At 36.1% G+C, this 16,379-nt stretch overlaps 1 protein-coding gene across 1 annotated transcript; it reads right to left on the bottom strand.

Moving 5' to 3' along the window:
* Nucleotides 1-434: 434 nt before the first annotated feature.
* On the bottom strand, nt 435-6,611 carry LOC122121764 (hyaluronidase-like). Its single transcript, XM_042695899.1, has 3 exons — nt 5,691-6,611; nt 3,150-3,239; nt 435-899 (listed from the first exon to the last, which is right to left on the bottom strand). The coding sequence occupies exons 1-3, from the start codon at nt 6,609-6,611 to the stop codon at nt 435-437; spliced, it is 1,476 nt and encodes a 491-aa protein (XP_042551833.1).
* Between the last annotated feature and the right edge of the window lie 9,768 nt (nt 6,612-16,379).

The following is a 16,379-nucleotide window of genomic DNA, read 5'->3' as shown; positions in this document are numbered from 1 at the left end:
GGGCTGGCCTTGAGCCTCTGTCTTCAGAGCTTAGCCTCCTGAGTAGCTGGGATTAGAGGCATGAGCCACCAGCACCCAGATATTTTCTTTTGATTCACTTTTCTTATTCCAAGAACTTCCCCCAGTAACTTACTCCTCTTGACATATGGTCATTTCACAAAAAGGCCACACTGTTTAACCCACTATAAAATTTCTGGTGCTTTATCATACTTTCTAATTCCTTATATACTATTTATTTGATTTATTAATGTTCATTTCTCCAAATAATTTAAGATCCCCAAGAACAAGTATATTAAAATCCATATCCTTATTGCTTAGCATGAAGTAAACATCCAATAAGTAATTGCTCTATCAATGAGTGGAATCAACAATTGTATTTTATTTTTTACTTTAACATGAATATCCTAGGATGTTTGAAGGAAAAGGAAAAGGAGTCAACAGTTTATAGTCTTCAGTATTTCAGGACAAAACTGGAATAAGAATAGGAAATAAAAAATCTTTAGCAGAATTCCAGATAAATTCATTCCAAGAAACACTTGTGAGTTGAAGTCAGTGTCAGGAGCTTTGTTCTTTTGACTCAACAGATCCGGAGAGCGATATTGGCAGGAGTCTCCGTGCCAGCCATAGTAGCAGTGACAACCAAATCCATTCTTCATGTCTGTGATTGTTTTCAGTTTACTTTGTTTTGAAGTGACAAACCTGAAGCTCTTGTTTGGCATGAACTTTTTATTGCTGTTTCCAGGCATGTGCAGATAACAGGAGGCTTCGAGGGTTTTTCGAACACATCTCCCATGATTGTTACAGAGACTTTCACTGCAGAGTTCTGCCGCAGACGTGACATTCACAGCATAGGAACCCAATGGACCTTGAACGGATTGCTGCACTGACAGGCAGGTATCCTGTAGGAAAACAGACATCACCTGAAGGCACTTTCCAAATGTGATTTTGTTATCCAGGAGGTATGAAAGATTAAAGTTTCCGTCAGAACTGCTGACAGCAAAGGCTCTTTCAGTGATTTGATGTTTTAAATGAGGATAGGTCTGTACCCATGCACCTGGATGATGAGACATACCATTGACCAGATTATGATACAACCGTTATCTCATCATTTCCAGGGGAAGATGATCCTGTACTATCCTATTAGAGAATGTTCTTGACTGCCTACAGGAAATATGTAGCAGCTTTTTAAAATAACCATAAATATGGAATAGCATTTGGAAACATTAACTTCTATTGTGGAATGTTTTTAATGTTGATGTAGGATATATGTTATCATTAGGATGCCTTTCTCCAACACTGGAAAGTCATCCTGTTCTCCTTCCCACCTCTAGTTGGTGAGTTTTCCGTGCTTACTGTATTTTACTAGGTATATATGTATCCCTAATATGTGTGTGTGTGTGTGTGTGTAATTATGGAAATTGGTTTTAAACATTAATGTAAGTGCATATTATATGGGATATATTCTACACACCTTAATTTTAAACATATCATATTAAATGTTGATCATGGATACATACATGTAGCTCTGTTTCCTTCCCTTTAACTGCTAGTATTTCATAATGAAAATATACTGTAATTTACCAACCATCCTATTTGTAAGTTAAAATATAAAAGATCACTATCGACAGCTAAATGCCTAAGTCATTTGTACAAGGATTCAGAATGCACTGATAGTATCTTTAGGAAAGTCTAAAGTCTGATATTGAGCATTTCATTGATATATTAACATATCTTCAGTTCTTACACTTTACTTATGTTCTCAAATGTAGTGCTTCTATGGGACACTCTGGATAAAATGACATTGTCAGCTAATCCTGAAAAGTCAGGTTGTCTTAGTAGATTTCTGCCTTGATCTACATAAAAAGAATCATGACAAAAACTATGAAGATTAATTAGTAAGTTGGGTTCTCATTGGCATAGAAAGTATTCTATCAATATCAACATGAGTAAATAACAAAACCAATTAACTTACAACAGTGGAGCATTTTTCCAGTGAAAGGAGACCTCAGAACTATGAATCCATGTATTAAAAGTTTGGGAGATTCAAATGGAAAATCCTTAAGTAGCATAAATCTCTTAATGACAGCTAGTTGACCAAGGTAGTCCATTGGGAAATAGCAAGTCTAGAATGTGCTGTGCACAACATCATTTGTGCCAAGCATTTTCAGTCTGGGCTAGCCTCATGCTACACTTAGAAGTAAATGCTATTCTTAGTCAGGAAAAGACTACACACACACACACACACACACACACACACACACACACGTATATTCTATATATGAAGAAAGCATAAATTTGTTTATAAAAGTTGTAACTAAAAGTTCTAGTTTTATACATATTTAAAATATTTTCCCAAGTAAAAATTTAGTCGAAGAATTAATTTTAATATAATGCCACATAAATTTGAAAAGTTAGTTAAAATACTACATATAGACTGGCACTGGTGGCCCATGTCTATTATCCTAGCTACTCAGGAAGCTGAGGACTGAGAATTAATATGCAAAGCCATCTATCTGTACAGGAAAGTCTGTGAGACTCTTAGCTCCAATTAACCACCAGAAAACCAGAAGTGGAGTTGTGGCTCAAAGTGGTGAAGCACTGGCCTTGAGCAAAAGAATTCTGGGATAGTTCCCAGTCCCTGAATTCAAACCCCATGGCTGACAAATAATAGACAACCAAAACCAAAACCTACGTATAAAAATGTATTGATAACAACCAGAGTAGTTTTAACATTAACTCCTTTGTTAAATGTCATAACGAGTTAAGTGAATCCACCCTTTTGTAATTTTGTAATTTCACATTCTTTTACTTTGTTACCTATATATCATGACATGCAGCCTACTAAAGTTCCTGAGTAGTAAATACAATTTTAGTGTGAAGTTTTAGATGGAGACATTAGAATTCAGGCCCCAAATCACACCATTAGCCTGTAATATTCAGTTTCTCGTTTCAGGTTGCCTGGTTGGAGACTCCGCTTTCTCCACTCTCTAATAACCAACATGGCTGGTATACAAGAGGTGCTCACACTATTGTAGTCTCTGTTCTCTGAAGCTCACTAAAGTCAAAGGCACAGGTAATCAGAGATAGTTGTAAGGGCTTTATATTCTATCTGGAATGTATGGAGAATGCTGAGAGGAATAGTGGCTTACCTTTGAAGCAGAATATTCATATCCTCCCCATAATATTACTCCCGCTGCCCCCAGTGCAGCACTTTCACCAATTGTATGCACCAAGTCCTCCTGGAAAAGCAAGTATTAGATATCATTTATCATAAGTCATTCATGAGGCTCAGACTCTCAGCTATGATAAACAGCACAATAGTATTGCCACCTTTGTTCTTGAAGTGAAGGTCTATGGCAGAATTTAGAAAGGTGATTGTGTCGATGCATTTTTAACTTGCTTGGTACAGATACATAAGATTACAGGCAAGTTTGTGAACATTGAGACTTATTTCTTCACCCATTTCCTTTGAAGATCAATTGTAATTGCTTGGATTATTATAATCTATTGCATCAATTATTTTCTACTATTGGTATTGGTGGTATTTTTTCTTACCTATTGTAGACACTCAATAATAATTGGATTGGATATGTTTGAATAACTTAGTCTTTTCCCCAAACAGGATTTGAAAAGTGACACAATTTGAGAAATCTGTCACTTGAGGAATATCATACTGAGGATACTTTGGTACCCACAACTAATCTCTTAAAGTATTCAGTGTAGCAGCTTTTGGGGAAAAAAATTATTTGCCACACTTCACCAAAAGGTAGAATTAGGAGCAATTGTATGAAATTATCCAGAGGCAAAGTAAAATTCAACATGTTCAAGAAATTTCTAGGAATAAATATTACCAAAATAGTAGTTTCCCTTCTGATACAGGAAGTACCCCTATCCAAAATTGCTAAATTAGAGACCAATATGGAAGTTCAGGCTTCAGAGGGAGATGAAGAGGAAGCTGTTGATATTGCTCAAACATTTTGCCATTGTGCTATGACAGTTTCTCCCCTAAACTTAACAAATAAAAAGTTCCTTTTCATTAAGAGTAATCTTGCAAGGACAAAAATGTCTGATTTCATCAGTGATATTTGAGCCAAATAGAATTCATTTTGAAATAGTTTAGTAATAATTGCTACAACTTTTAAAGGCTCTTACCTCAAGCATAAGCGGTCAAAGGTAATGAATTGAGTATGATCCAATAGATAGACTACTTACATACTGAGAAATGAAATTGAATTGTGGACTGTCACATATAGAGAAAGATTTAAGGATTTTCTTATGTAGCCACCTGTTAATGATGGCACCTTTACAATAGTCCAACGAATACTTAAAAACTTCCATTATTTTAAAATTCACTTTTTCCATGTAAGTTCATCCTTACATCTCTGAGTCTCCTACATTGAGATTACAGATAATATCTGTTTATATAACCTACATTTAATCTTTCAACAATAACTGCTAGAACACATTTTTCCACATAAGGAAATATCAGACAAAACCTATGCCATCTTGCCAGGTATCAGTGGCTCACGCCTGTAATCCTAGCTACTCAGGTGGCTGAGATCTGAGGATCAAGCTTCCAAGCCAGGCCGGACAGAAAAATTGCCATGAGACTTTTATCTCCAATTAACCACTCAAAAACTGGAAGTAGTGCTATGGCTCAAGTTGTAGAGTGCTAGCCTTGAGCTCAGACGCAACAGAGCCCAGGCCCAGAGTTCCAGCTCCACAACTGATAGCAAAAAACAAAAACACCTATGCCATCTTTTCAGTTAGTCTAATAAAGGGAAACAGAAAAATGCAATACAATGTACTTGGTTGATAATTTACTTTTAAAAAATCTCTATATTTGTATGTTTATGATTTGGAAAATTGCTGCTGTAGCTGATAGCTAAAATTAATCTATATGTTATTTTAAGCCAAGTTTTATAATTATTCTTTTTTTAATTGTGAAAATAACATACAGAGGGGTTACAGTTACATGAGCAAGGTAATGAGTATATTTCTTATCAAGCATTGTAGACTCCTCCTTTGTTTCCCCTTCCCACCCCTTCCCAATTCCCTCTTCTCCTCTCTCATCCCCCCCTCCCCCTGCCCCATGCCAAAGTTGTAAAGTTCATTTTTCCACATAAAGACTTGTACATCTCATTGTTGCAATGGGTCTACCTGTATCCTATTAAAACAATTTGTTTTTTCCCTTCCCCTCCACAAATTGTACCAACATCAAATACAGTGAATATTATAATTATTCTTAAAAAAAAATTGTGAATTCTAAGCTAGCAAGATTCATTATCCAAACTCTGGATGCTGTCTAATTGTCAATGATTGAGAACTTCAGAATTGGTTTGACATTTGAAGAAACATAGTACATCTTTTTTTTTTTTTTTTTGTCTTTTGTGGGCCTGAACTCTGGGCCTGGGCACTGTCCCTCAGCTCTTCAGCTGTAGACTAGCACTCTACCGCTTGAGCCTCAGCCCCACGTATGGCTTTTTCTGCTTATGTGGTGCTGAGGAATTGAACCGAGGGCCTCATGCATGCAAGGCAAGCACTCTACCACTGAGCCACCTTCCCAGCCCCACACAGTGCATCCTTTTAACAATAAAATAACCTGTTATCAAGGAGAAATAAATATCTTGAACACTTCTTTCTGTATTTCCTATATCATTCAACTAAATTTTCTTTTTTTTTTTTCTTACCTCTGACAGAACTTCAATACTATGCAAATAAAATGGCCTGGAAAAAATAAAAACTGGCAAAACATAGTCATGTCTAGCCATTTCAGCAATTCTCATGGCTTCCCTGACTCGATGATGAACAAATCTCAGTGCATTTAAACTTGACTTTAGTACTTTACTCAAGTATATTGAAGGATAAAGTGCTGTGCTTTTCTCCCACAGCCATAGGAGCTGGTCATTGCGGAGAATTTCATCTTCTGGACAACTACCTGTGTAGGTCGCTGGATTTATTATGTAATCGTAATTGTAGCAGTCCGGATAGAGATAAAAGCCCCATAAACTTTTGGGTCTCATTTCTGATGCGAGGGCAAGGGTAACATTCATAAAACTCTTGCCAGCACTTTCAAATTCCTGTCGGGCAGCTGTTCTCACTTCTGAATCCGACCAATCGGGATGCTGGCGTCTGGTGAGGGCTAGGGAGTGGTTCTTGAATACTATTCTATTGCCCCAATTCCTATCCCACTGGGGCTTCCAGTTTTCCCAGTCAATGACAATCAGTCCTTCGGACCACCACGAAGGAATAGCTTTTGCAATGTCATTGGCAGCTTTCTGAAGGTGTTCAAAAAGGCTCGTGTTCTGTGGTATCCCTCCATTAAAGGATTTTCCGTTTTGAGAGAAATAAGGATAATATCCCAATTCATTTGGATAAAATATGGTAACAGTTGATCCACTTTGTGTCTCTAAAGGGTTTGATATAATGTTAAATACGTCAAGATTCATATTCACATTGAAGAAATTCTTGCAGTATATTGTTGAGGCAGCCCAGAAAATGTTGAAAGGCTGATCGTTGATCACTGGAGGCATTGCTGGTTTGAAGACTGATTGAGCGGCCATGATAAATAACAGTAGCTCTCCTAACCACGGGACCCATGGGTTACCCATAGCTGGTAAGTTTCAGCATTCCAGCAACCTGCCAAAAATAAGAAAAAAGAGCACATGATGTAGTCAGACAGATGTCTTTAATTTTCAGATACATAATGAATAAACCAAATATTTCAAAGACTTACAAGTTTTATTAATATGGTGACTTTATTTGTCGCTCCATCTCAACACAAGAAGAAATAAAAAGAGATGTTGCCCCTCTTTGCAATGTGAATAAAAAGCCCAGTGAACAAAATCTATAAAAAGTTTCATCCAGAAACAAACCTGCTATACAAATTCTACCTGCTACTTTTTCTGAAGTAATATTCTGTAACCACATACACAACTCAAATTATCGTGCAAAGAAAAGCCTTTGGCTAAAAGCTGAACTAGGAAAAAGAGTCTGAATGGATTGCTATACCTTCTTATTAATCACTCCAAGAGTGACTTCCCTGTCAGGAATTAACAAATGCTGACATTTTCAAACAAATATTAAATGAAAGAATATCAAATTGTACTATCAGAAAGTGATATTTTGTATATAATTTGAAGCACACTGGCCTGAGAGATTTGATTGTTCTTAAAACAGCGAAGTTACCCTTGGAATAGCATAGGATGAAGCAGAAACAGAGATGTCAATTATCTGCTGTTGGCTATGGATTTGGGTATTATCTTCTCTTGGCTACATAAATAAGTCCTAAAACCTATTAGCTATTTAAGTCCATTATTTTCCCATGAAGAAATTGAACTCTATTTTCAGCAATTAAACTCTAAATAAAACTTGGCTGTCTAATCCCTTCTACCTAGTCAGTTGGGACAAAAACTGCCACAGAATTCTCCCAGAATCTAAGGGTTATCTAATAGTTGATGCATTCTAGCCAATAAGATCTCAGCCTAAAAGCAATATGGCTGAAGTTCTCTATATCAAAGCTATTTTCTCATGTATTGTACATTTTAAAAATAAGGGAATCACAGGTTTTATTTGGATGTAATTAAGTTCAGGCTTTGTTTAGGAGGTATGCTTTACTTTGTATGTAATTATTGCTATCTTTATTTAAATTATCTTTATTAAAAGTGAAAGGAAAATAAACATTAACCAAAATCATGTTCATAAAATTATAGGCTCTCTGTATAGTGGCTTCTTAGATCAACAAATGTGAATAATTTGCTGTTGCATCCATTAGGTGCTATTGTTGTAATAGTTGGATTTGTGTGTAATTTGTATTATTTGACATATTAGCAGAAAGTGGCTTTCTTCCCAGCCCTCTCTACAAACTTTGAAATTCTGTCCATAAGAGACGCAAGGAATTACTGCCATCTGGTGGTAACAATGAATGGTGACCTAAGAGAATCATCTAATTTCAAGGCATTTGTTTTTCAGGGCATTTTGTTGAATATTGTTATCATACACGATTAGACTTCTACATAAGAGCTTCTTCTGAGAGCTTTGGAGTTGGGAAATGTGAGGCTAAACCTTTTTTCAGAAAACCAGGATAAAAGGAAGGCATACGAGTTTTCAAGTTACCACTTGCAATGATAGTTACTCAGATAAAAACAGGCTCTGGTAGTGAGGTGATTGACTATTTACTGGGATAATTCTCACTAAAGACCCAAGTTCCTTGACAATATGAAGAGAATTTACACATGCCAGGCCAAAAGTAAGCCCTTACTTCCAATTCACTCAGCACTTACTAGTACATGACCAGCAGAGGGCCCTTCACATCTACTGTAGGCCAGTATGGCAGGACTTTATTCTCTTAGTTGACTTCTTTCTCAGAACTTGAAAAATTAAGTTTTGGAGATTTAGGTAGCCATTTTTTTTGAAAGTTATCCTTGAAGCAGTAATAGGCTAGTTCTGAAATCTCTCCCTGGTGCTCCTCCAGCATCTTCTGTGATGCACAAATCAGAAGAGAGAATGGCACAACTTCCATGTAGGATGGGAAGGTATAAGAATAATCACAGCAATACATGCCCAAAACTTCCCATGCTATTAACTGATCAATGATCATTTAGCCACGTTAAGGCTCACATCAAAGCACTTCTACTTTACTTCACCCAATATAGTTACTGAAAGGTATATACTTAATAGTACCCAAGTATACACACCAAGAAGTTCCAGTGAATCAGTTTCTGTGCCCAGGTTGAGAGCCCAGGCTCTCAAACTAATTGCCTTATTTTATTTTAAGGTGTTTTAGGGGACTTTAGTGGTCTTGTTACTCATTTAGCTATTATTTCACTCCTGTTCAAGGATCATTTCTCCTACCTAGTAACAAGGTATTTCTTTCATTCTAAGATGATTTTCATTCTAAGATGATTCCAGGATTCTTTTTTTTTTAATTTTATCTCTCTGTTTGCCTCCAATTAACACAGACTAGTTAGCAAATCACCAGCAACTGATATCACTTTTTTTTTCTCTGTAGATTAACCTGGTTTTGCCATTTTGGATAAATAGAATCCTAAGTTATATTACCTTTTGTGACTTGTGACTTTCATTTAACACAATGTTTTCAAGGCTCATGCTTGTTGTATTAACATTTCATTCCTTTTCCTGAAAAAGAAATTAACACAACAGAATATTATTCTATGTGTGTACTATGTATGTGCTTATCCATTCATAGGATAATAAGAATTTGGGTCATTTCCTCTTTGGGCTACCGTAAATTATACTCGTATGAATAGCATTGCGTACATTTTTGTACAGACACGTTCTCATTTCTGTCGAGCATATACTTAGGAATGGGATCACTAAGTCATACGTTAATTACTAAGTCGTATGATAATTGTATGTGTAAGCAGATGTTAGCTTCTCCTTACTGAGAAGTAACTGAGTTCTTTTTTAACGTAAAAGGAGCAAGGATTATGGATCATATTTTCGGAGGTTTCATGGATTTTCAACCCATGGTCATCTGGCTCTGGTGCTTTGTATCTGTGGTGGCACAGTTGGCTTTGGGTTACAGCAGCCTACAGAGAAGACCTGGTAGCCTGACGGTAGACAGGAGGCAAAGAGAGACCACAGAGGCTGGGATACTAATATCCCCTTACAAGGCACACCTTCAACCTCCTAGCTAACTGCCCCTCACTTCCTGAGGATTCTACTGCTTCTTAACAGCAACTCGATTGTTCAACACGTGGGCTCTGGGGCTAGAGCATCAGAACACCTGAATTTTAACCCTAGTTCCATTGCCTCTTGCATCTGTGTTCTTAGGAAAGTTATGTCTGAGTTTCTTTATAAATAGAATCAACGACATCTGGCGTGACAGTAAACTAGTTGAATGATAATTTGGAAGGTTCTTAGCATATTTAACATACCACATAAATGTTTATTCTTTTAAATCAATTTATATATCTTTTAACTTAATAATTTTGTGAGTTCTTAAAGTAGAGAGGTGAAAGGAGCCTTCTCCCCTGTGCTGTTTCAGCTCTACTAATCATTTCCTGTTCTCCCTTGGTCTATAACTTTCACTGTTAAGTCATTTAAACTATTGCTTTTTACCTTTGCCTTTAGTGCCTTATAAATAGTTCTGATCTTTACCTTGAAAAAGTTCAAAGTTCACCTAAAAACAAGTTGTTGGGTTGTTGTTGGTCTTTTCCCAGATATTGATGAGCTTTTCGTTGGAGAAAGAAATAAATGTTCAGGTTTCATACCCTATTTTACTCACCTCAGGAAAGATACTTAGAAAGAAGGCCTCAGCAAGTACAGGGGGCTATTGTGTGAAGACTCATCTTAAAAATGTCAAGGAGGCTGAGGAATGGTGGAAAGAATGTAGTTCAAAGACGTTATATTAGCTTCCCATGGCTGCTGTAACAAAGTCACACAAATTTGTGGCTTAAAATATTAGGAATTTATTTTCTGAGAGCCTGGATGCAAAACAACTTTCTGTAGAGGCTTTTTGTCCTTTCAGCATAGTTTACAAATATTTGGCTTGTTGTTTTCTTAAAACAAACCCTTGGGGAAGGTTTAATTTCTGGGCACTATGCTATTAACAAAGCGTCCTATCCTATGTCTCTGTCACCTCCGCACTCAAGGAATCAGTGTTATTCTATTCCAGTTTGGTTAAAGATCTCCTGTTTGTATGGATCCCATTGTGATTCAGAATCATGACTCTTTCAAAGTAACTTACACATTCCACTAGGAACAAATCTGACTAACCTAGGCATATTTATAACTGAGCAATCCATAACCATAGCTAGCTCCTATGTCCTGAAATTCTGAATGTTATCAACCCAAACCCAGCTACTTTGAATCTCAGATCCTATTACTGTGAAAAATGCTTGGAATATTATAACAGCAAAATATAGAGTCTTTTCTAGCAAATAAATCAAATTGTTCTTAAGTAATAAAAGACAAAAATAAATTACATTTGCTGAGAGCTTCCTGTGTGCGGGCTCTATTTGCATTAAGGAATTTGGACCAGGCCAGGTTTGGAATATTGCATAAAGTCTTCTATGTGTCTTAAATAGTACAAGTATTATTAAAACACACATACACACAGACACACACAGACACACACACATGCAAGGTTTCAAGGAGCTATTTACTATTTATTCTTTTATATAGATAAGCCACTTTTTCCATATAGCACATTACCAATATTCTATTATCACTTTATATAAAGATAACAAAAACTGTATTCCAAACTTGCCAACTCCATGAAAGGCATTGTAGTATAGATCCTCCTCAGTCCTTGAAATTAATTCAACAAGTTGGTCACTACAAGCTATATAAACAAATTGTTACCTAGAATAAACAGGCTATAAGTTATAATTCATTCTTTTAAAAACATCCTGATATTCCATTGGACATAGAGCTCATAAATAGTCATGTTTTCAGGTAGATATAATTTATATAAATGAAAATTTTTTGTACCAAGTTTCAAGAGAAAGCTGCAGGTAATAAGGACTACTGGAATTTGGTTTGTAGTTAATGAATGGTACAACAGGAAGATCATTAGATAATATGTCAGAAGACCTCTGTTCTAATACCAGCTCCATAAACTTCAAGATTCTTAATTTTTCTATGCCTTGAAATGGTTGATGGTAACATGCTCCCTCACTTCCTTCATATTCTATATCTATATGAAAGAATGTTTATGAAACATATATGAATTAACTAAATAAAAACTGTTTCCCATTCCCCCTTTCATTAGTGCCATGCCTTCAAGATTCCTTGTGTGTATGTGTGTGTGTGTGTGTGTGTGTGTGTGTGTGTGTCCAAGGTTTACATTTTCTCATTTATTGATGCTATAACAAGCACCATAAGTAATTCTTATAAGAGTGACTATAATTTTTCATGGATGTCAGTGGTCTGCTGGGGATATTCATTAGGTTACAAAAGGATGAAAACTAGCAGCATGAGCTTACACTGCCTAAAGAATGACCTTGAATAGTGTCTTAAAACAGTATTTTAAATAAGGAAATTGATGAGCAGAAGTAATAAAGTAGCACAGGGTTTAAAGGGTTCATTGGTGGCTGCACTGTAATCAGGAAAATTCCTGGTTCTCACATAAAATGTTCCTGATATTTATCAATGAATGGTTAACTTTGTAACAAAAGCCAAGTATAAGGATCTGTGTACCCACCAAACATTTCACGCTCAAAGATAATTCAGTAACCTCAGCGAACAGTGTGTACTTTTCCATCTAGATTCAGAACATTTTACTAACTTCACAATATGTGAAAAGACACAGTGGTACAGAGAGATAGAACAACTTCTCTGGTGTAAGAAGCAGAATCCAGATCTATTTTAGATCCAAGAATTTTTAAAGTCTAATTTCATATTTTAATAACCCATATTCTTTGTGCTTTATCAACAATGTGTACTTTTCCATCTAAATTGAGAACATTTTACTAAATCTACAATATGTTGATAGCCATAGTGGTAACCAAAAGATAGAACAACTTCTATCTTCTGCTTCTAAAAAGCAGAATTTCAATCTCTTTTCCATGTGAGAATTTTAAAAGCCTAATTTAGTATGTTTAACAACCCATATTCCCTGTATATCTGGAGGAAGATTCATGAAAACATTATGCTTGGAGAGTAGAAGTGTTCTTGAGCTCAATTCGCTAGTTTCATAATTTAATTAATCTAAAAAATTCCTCTGGACAGAATTGCTATAGAAAATGAAACCAGTAACTCACAAAATAGTTCATTGAGTAAATATTGATTGCAAATGACATAATCTATTCTACCTAGTGGGGGTTCAAGGAATAAGAACTGTAGCTTCTTCCTCAGGAAGACCAATGGGGGTGGGAGGGTGGAGAGGGAGTAAAAGTTCACACCACACTAACTGGAGTTCTCAGGATCTCTCTTAGTGCCATGACTCATCATAGTAAAATGAAAAGGCAAAGTTTATTCTCTCTTTCTATGGCAATTACCCCCTCAACACCCACTTAACAAACACAAAACTCTTCATGAAGAAATGAAGATGTCTGTGATTCCAGCTCATTGAGGAAAATTGCCCTTCCTAATCTGGGAAAAGGAACAGAAAGGGGATATTGTTTGGAATTGGAGAGAGGGGTGGCTGGGTCCCAGCAACTAGATTCTCAAGGTTGTTAGACAGGTTTCATTCCTACCAAGAAACCCAACAGAGGACAGGACATTTGAAAAGGAATACATTAAGAAAGATTCTATACAAGCCACAAGCCAGATTACTTTCAAATAGGCAACATAATTTGAATATCTGGCATGAGAATGAAGCAACAAAAATAAACTTCAAGAAGCCCTTCCTTCTTACCTTCCTCCTTACAGGATGAACTTCATAATGCCCAGGAAATGTGAGCAATAACAATCAATTGCTGTCTAGTAATTAATATTATATATGCCAAAGAGAGAATTCAGAGTAAATACTGTGTCAAGAAAAGTGGTGCAACTTTTTTATCCTGTAACTTCTACCCTTTATAGTTAACACATTTCTGATACGTACTAAAACAGAGAAAGTGCTAGAGTTTTCTTTAGAAGCAAATGTCATCCTGTTTCCTGAATAATAAGACTTTTTGATTATTATTATTTTAGCATTTCTTAACTGGAACATGTCTTAAAACTAATGCATGTTTTTAATATACTATATATTTTTTCTTTGCTTTAAAAATCAAAGCTTTAAACTAATTAAAGCTTTAAAAATCAGAAAGTAGGGGCTGGGAAGGTGGCTCGGTAGTAGAGTGCTTGCCTTGCACTCATAAGGCCCTCGGTTGGATTCCTTAGCACCACATGAACAGAAAAAGCCAGAAGTGGTGCTGTGGCTCAAGTGGTAGGGTGCTATCCTTGAGCTAAGGAGCTGAGGGACAGCACCCAGGCCCAGAGTTCAGGCCCCATGACTGACAAAAAACAAAAAACAAAAAAATCCGAAAGTATCCTAGTTTTCTGAATTGAAATAAGAGGGGAGAAAAGGCATCAATGGAAGAATTGATTATTTTAGTTGAAGCAAAATAGGAGTAGTTAATAAAGCATAGTAAAGAGATATGTGGAGGGTGAGATATGAGAAAAAAATTATTATGGATGCAGGAGGACCCGAGCATTATTGACAAACAACCATCTAACACAGCTTTCAACAAAAATTATTGTCGAGTATTTATTTGGATGATGTGCACATTTGTATTAATGAAAAAGATTTGAAAAGGAACAAATTCCTTTACTCATTGGTTTCTACAGGGCCAAGGCAATGCAATCATTACATGGGAAGTATATTCATTAATCAAAATTGCAAATAAAAAGATGAAGCATGTCTCTGTTGTAGGCATTATAGTTGGCCTTTTGGACCCTGGAATTTTTGCAGTTTGCAACTACTTACATTTTAAATGTAACCCAGCAAATGAAAACCAAAGCATATGTGGTTTGCAAATTAAATATAATTCAATTGAATGTAATCTAGCACTTTCTTTTGTAGGTTGGCATCCAGCTGAGATTGCCTTAATCTAGCTCAGTTCAATGAACTTCAAGAAGCAAAAGGAGGTAGAGATATGTTTGTACACAGGAAATGAAGCAGTATAGCACATTACAGAAGTTTTTTGTGGTTATTTGTTTGTTTGTTGGCTGGTCCTGGGGCTTGAACTCAGGGTCTACACGCTATCCCTGAGCCTCTCTGTGCTCAAAGCCAGAACTCTACCACTGAGTCACAGTGCCACTTCCAGCTTTTTCTGAGTAGTCTACTGGAGGTAAGAGTCTCATGGACTTTCCTGCCCTTGGCTGACTTCAAACTGTGATCCTCAGATCTCAGCTACATTAACAGTTTTAATGAGATACTTCAGCATATAACACTTCTCTTGATCCTCCTGTCATTGTGATGTAAGTATCATCATTCTCATTTTGAAGATGGCAAAACTGAATCTAAGGAGTTAGCCTCCCTTAGATAAGGCTAATCAAATAAGCAAATAAGTAGAAAATTTAGTGCAGATCATCAGAATCCCAATTCATATACTATTCTCTAATCTAAATATCAAATACTCTAATCCCAGTAAGAGTTTGTTGAAAGAAATAAACTTGTCTGATTTTTAACATTGTTTATGGAAAGAATATTAAAACAGCTAAGCAAGTATCATTTATCCAAGTGGTTTACTTTAGGAAAATCCCATTTCTTCATTGCTTGGTTCTATGTAAGGGACTCTAACACAATTCACTGGCTTCTAGTTGCTGATGAGGGAGGTCACAGCTTAGTATCTTGACTTATTCCAAGATCAGTACTGTAACAAGAACAACAATCACATAATCTAAGCCTGGGACTGCCAAGGCTTCCCACATCCTGGAAGCTCCTGTTTTCAGTAGAGCTGGTAACCATACAAAACTGACAAACGAAAATAAAGCACATGTGGTTTGTAAAGCTCTTTATAGAGTTAAGCTAAGCAAATTTAGTTGTAGCAAAACACATGCAAGGAACAAAAGTCCTTTGGAATAAACATTACTAACTAAATTTGCTGAAACACTGTGGATTTTTTTAAACCACAAAGTAATCCCCTACTAATCAGTTTTGAATGCTGACAGACTTGTTTCTTCCTGGTTTCCTATTTCTGACTTCTCTAATTCCCTGCGTTAGCAACAATAAGAATATTCCAAACTACTTCTTTCCAAAGACTCTTGTCAGCAGCCAGGAAAACTCTAAATGTCTATTTTCCTTTGGCCACTCATTCAGTGAGGTCAGTCTTGGGCTTATGTCACAATTTCTAGTTGAAATGAACAGCTTTACAACTGGTGAAACGTAAAGTTCAAGAGTAATGAAGGCCAAATTTACTGAAACCAATTACATTGTTACTGTTACAATGTATATAGAAAATCTATGCTGAAATTCTAGCTAAATACTTAGAACTCATTTATCTGACATTTTATTTTTATAAATAGCTTCAAATTAAAGTTTGAAAAAAATACAAAACTCTAGTATGCTAAAATTATTATGCAGATGAAAAAATAAAAGACATTCAAGCCACATAACTAAACTCTTCAAGAAAAATATTTTGTTGTTAGTACATTACACACATTCAAATACACACACACACACACACACACACACACACACACACACATACACACACACAAGCACAGCTGCTGCTGCTGCAGCAGCCAAGTACTTTCTGGCAGAAGTTCTTACTAAAATACTGTGTGACATTTTATTGAAAGGGTGGATCTAAAAGCTGTTGTGCATGGTGGTGGTGATTCAACATACTTTATTTCTTTGCTACAGACTTAACACATCTATCAAAGTTTCTCTTTAGGCACTTACAGAGTTGGTGGTCCAACACTGAGATGTTCTTAACTATATGCCAAGTGATAGCAGTTAAAAATCATGGGTCATTTTTTTTTAA

Source organism: Dipodomys spectabilis, unplaced genomic scaffold (assembly GCF_019054845.1).
Source record: "Dipodomys spectabilis isolate Male_0828 unplaced genomic scaffold, ASM1905484v1 ptg000197l, whole genome shotgun sequence".
In the NCBI taxonomy this organism is placed as follows: domain Eukaryota; kingdom Metazoa; phylum Chordata; class Mammalia; order Rodentia; family Heteromyidae; genus Dipodomys; species Dipodomys spectabilis.
This window is presented reverse-complemented; position numbering and strand designations above follow the sequence as displayed.

What these genes read in the sequence shown, in the direction of transcription:
- LOC122121764 (XM_042695899.1), bottom strand. Translation starts at nt 6,611, where the DNA reads ATGGGTAACCCATGGGTCCCGTGGTTAGGAGAGCTACTGTTATTTATC. An exon ending in GTATTGAAGTTCTGTCAGAG is followed by an intron (nt 3,240 to 5,690) that starts GTAAGAAAAAAA and finishes TTGCTTTTCCAG; the next exon opens with GAGGACTTGGTGCATACAAT. An exon ending in ATGAATATTCTGCTTCAAAG is followed by an intron (nt 900 to 3,149) that starts GTAAGCCACTAT and finishes GTTTTCCTACAG; the next exon opens with GATACCTGCCTGTCAGTGCA.